This window comes from Pterocles gutturalis, unplaced genomic scaffold, assembly GCF_000699245.1.
Source record: "Pterocles gutturalis isolate BGI_N339 unplaced genomic scaffold, ASM69924v1 scaffold18869, whole genome shotgun sequence".
NCBI classification, from domain to species: domain Eukaryota; kingdom Metazoa; phylum Chordata; class Aves; order Pterocliformes; family Pteroclidae; genus Pterocles; species Pterocles gutturalis.
The window spans coordinates 3,003-6,146 of record NW_010136153.1 but is presented as its reverse complement, the minus strand read 5'-3'; the positions used below and the strand labels follow the sequence as shown (position 1 = coordinate 6,146).

Genomic DNA, 3,144 nt, shown 5'->3' with positions numbered 1-3,144 from the left:
ATCTCCCCACCCCTCTCTTCGTCCACCGAGACCTGCCGGGAGAAGTGAGCGCTCTTGTTCCTGCAGGAGGGGCCCAGGGGCGGCGTGGAGGAGGGACTGGCGGGGAAGCTCTGCAGCGGGCTGTCGTCGGGGGTCAGGTCGGACGGCGTGGTCCCTTTGCGGTACAGCTCCGGGCTCTCTTGTTGGAGAGGAGTGCCGGTGGAGAGGACCTCAATGTCATCGCTCGAGTTCTGGCGCTTCGGTCGCTGGCATTCGAGCCCTTTTTGTGTTGTCAAGAAAAAAAAAGAAAGAGAGGGAGAGAGAAAGGCAAGAGGATTATTTCTATTCTGTGGGCACCCAGCGGGTTTTTCATGTCGAAGAACAGGGCTGAGCGTGTTGGACAGCAGGGGAACCACAGGGCAAGGTCGGGACAGCAGCAGCGTAGCAGAATAAACAGCTTCTGCTACCAGACCAAGAGAAAAGGCATCACTGGTGTGACACCAAACCTGCCGCCCACCCCAGCATCCGCAGAGCAGAGCAGCGCGAGCGGCCGCCGCCCGGCACAGGAGATGCTGTAGCATCAGCCGCTGGGGTCACCAAGCCAGAGGCGTTCTGCACTGAGGTGGTGTTTCTCCGCCGCGGTAAACCCAAGGGCTACCAACCCTTTTAGAAACCACCTGGGACCACCGTGGCCCCCATTCCCAGCTGATCCCAACAGGCTCCCGGGCTGCTACTCCTTTAGCACCGGCAGTTCTCACCACCCCTGCTGCCAACAGGCACCCGGCTTGCTTGGGGACACGCCTGGAGGACTGTGTGTATGTTGTACAAGCAACAAGACTTGCAATGGGTTTTGTTATGTCCCTGCCCAGTGACTTTTTTTTTTGCAGCATCCATCTGAGCACCTTTTTCCAGGTGAAGTTAACCTTTTTCCAGGTTAAGCTTTTTCTCATTAAGAAAAAAAAAAAAACCCCAAACCATATATCAAAGAGCTTTCCTGTCCCGTACGGACAAGGAGGGGATGGACATGTCCCTGGCTGGGCATTATGGGTGGTCATGCCTCACCCGGTTACCCAGGAGCAGCATGCTCAGGGCTATGTGAGTACAATATACACATGATCCTTATTTCACGGTGCTGAATGCACTTCGATTCCTTGGAGCCCAAAGCATGCCCAGATGTGTCCCCCTGGGGACAGGGACCTGGGGACAAGCGGTTGAGTGTCTTCTGCTGGAGGTGACCAACTGGCAAGAAATGTGTCGCTTCTCCGGACAATCAGAAAAAAACTGCAACTTATTAATCCTTGATGAAACGCTGAATTATTTCAAGGGGGTGCAAGCTAATCGTGGTTAATTCTCATTTTACCCTCTCAAGGCATAGCTGTTCCCAGCTAAAGCCATGCTAAATGACGTGAATAATTTGATAAATATATTAACTGCCTAATGCCCCTGAAATGCGTCTAATTGCAATTGTTATGGCTAGACAAGAAATGAGTCTCAAAAAGGAAGAACTCCATTTCTTACATGTTTAAAAATAAATGCTCTGGAGCGCCTGCTCTAATCTCTTCACGTCTACTGAGTGATTTTTCTCTATCGTGTCTTCTTGGGGAGCTGCTGCCACCGGGACCTGCCTTTGCCCGCAGCCGTCCCCATATCCCACCTCGCCGTGGTCCAGATACACACGGGGGATGCCGGGACCGTGGGGATGGATGTCCCCATCGAAGCGCTTGCAGGGGAGGTAAATAGTAGCAAGGCTGCTTGGGAATTTCCTACAGAAGCAATTTCTCGATGGGAAATTGGTCTTCTAATGACTGTTGATTTTTTTTATTATTATTTGCCACAGAACATTCTGTTCTTGTTTTGGGACAATACTCAGTTCAGTATTAGTTCGTTCCCTGTGTCCGTGTTTGTTTACAGGAGGCTGAACCTCCTGGGTTTTATCTGGGGCCCCCGAGCAACCCTGGTGCTGGTGGGAAATTGTGGTGAAGAAGGAAGGTGGAGCTCACCCCCTCCGTTTTCATGCAGAAAAAATACAGACTGATTTCGTGGCTGTTGCTGAGACATTCCCATTCCAGCCGCCTTCCCATTTCACAGGTGGGAAACTGAGGCAGGGAGGGAACAAACAGCTTCATACGGGAAAGCTGCGAAGGCAGTTACTGCAACGGGCTCACCAAGACTTGGGGTGTCCTGTTCACCTCAGGCTGGGGGTGCAGGGAGGTGAAAGCTTCCCACCAGCCCCAATGACCCCAAAGCCAATCTCCAACCAGCCACAGCCTTGCCACCCCCGCTGCTCCTCCCCCTGAGCCCCGACCCCAGCCCCAATGACCCCCCAAAACCCATGATGGAGGCGAGAAACCCCAACACTGCTCCAGCACCCGCACCCCAGAGACCCACCCCAGGGAGCACGTTATTAAGCACTCTCTCATCCTAAATCTTTCCCACCCAGACCTGCAATGAGCTGAGCTAATTCCGCTTCTCCATGGGTTAACTCCTGGAGTTTTGCAGCCCCTGGCTGGGGCTCGGGGATGAGCAGGGGCCGGAGATGCTGGGGATCAGGGATGCAGGCGTTTCCTTGCGGAGGAACGCGACAGATGCACGGTGCCGTCTTGCCGGCTTTCAAAATCCGAGGATGTGCAACAATTATTCGGAGCTAAAATTAGTCGCGGAGCACGTGATGTTCCTGGAAGAACGGTTGTGAGAGTGCGAAGGAGGATGCGGAGCACCAAATTTGGATTTCCAGCAGGATGGAGGCAGCCGTGCCCACTTGTGGCAGTTTCAAAGCCAAGCGCGTGTCCCCGGGTGCTGCGTGCCCCCGAGGACCCACATACAGGATTTGGGAGTGGTGCTGAGCTCCTGCCTCTGCCACCAACACACTGACATCACCTTGGGGGTGTCACTTCATCGGCACGGTCCATCCTGGTGTCCAGCAGAACCAGGAACCGGGGAGAGACAACGGCAGCGAGCGTGATGGGGACATGGAAGATCCCCTCCAGCAGACAGAGATGGAAAACTACAGGGGAGAGGATGATGCAGGGCACTGAGCAGGGATATTTTTTGGTTTTTTTCTAGGCAAAAGCCATGCAGAAGGGCTGTGGCACGTCTGGGGTGGCTGCAGCCGGCGCGGGTGCCATTCTGTGTCTGTTCAAATGGGGGGTCCCGCGGGGGTAGTCC

The 3,144-nt window shown here is 54.4% G+C and overlaps 1 protein-coding gene across 1 annotated transcript in view; it reads right to left on the bottom strand.

Annotated features, from left to right (window-relative positions):
* Positions 1-3,144, bottom strand: part of LOC104468174 (junctophilin-3-like) — a gene marked incomplete at its 5' end in the record, with an annotated part of 16,944 nt that overhangs the window by 11,773 nt on the left and 2,027 nt on the right. Inside the window, one exon of the mRNA XM_010082211.1 lies at positions 8-259. Within this exon, the coding sequence (XP_010080513.1) occupies positions 8-259 (252 nt within the window). The remainder of the gene's footprint in view (positions 1-7; positions 260-3,144) is intronic.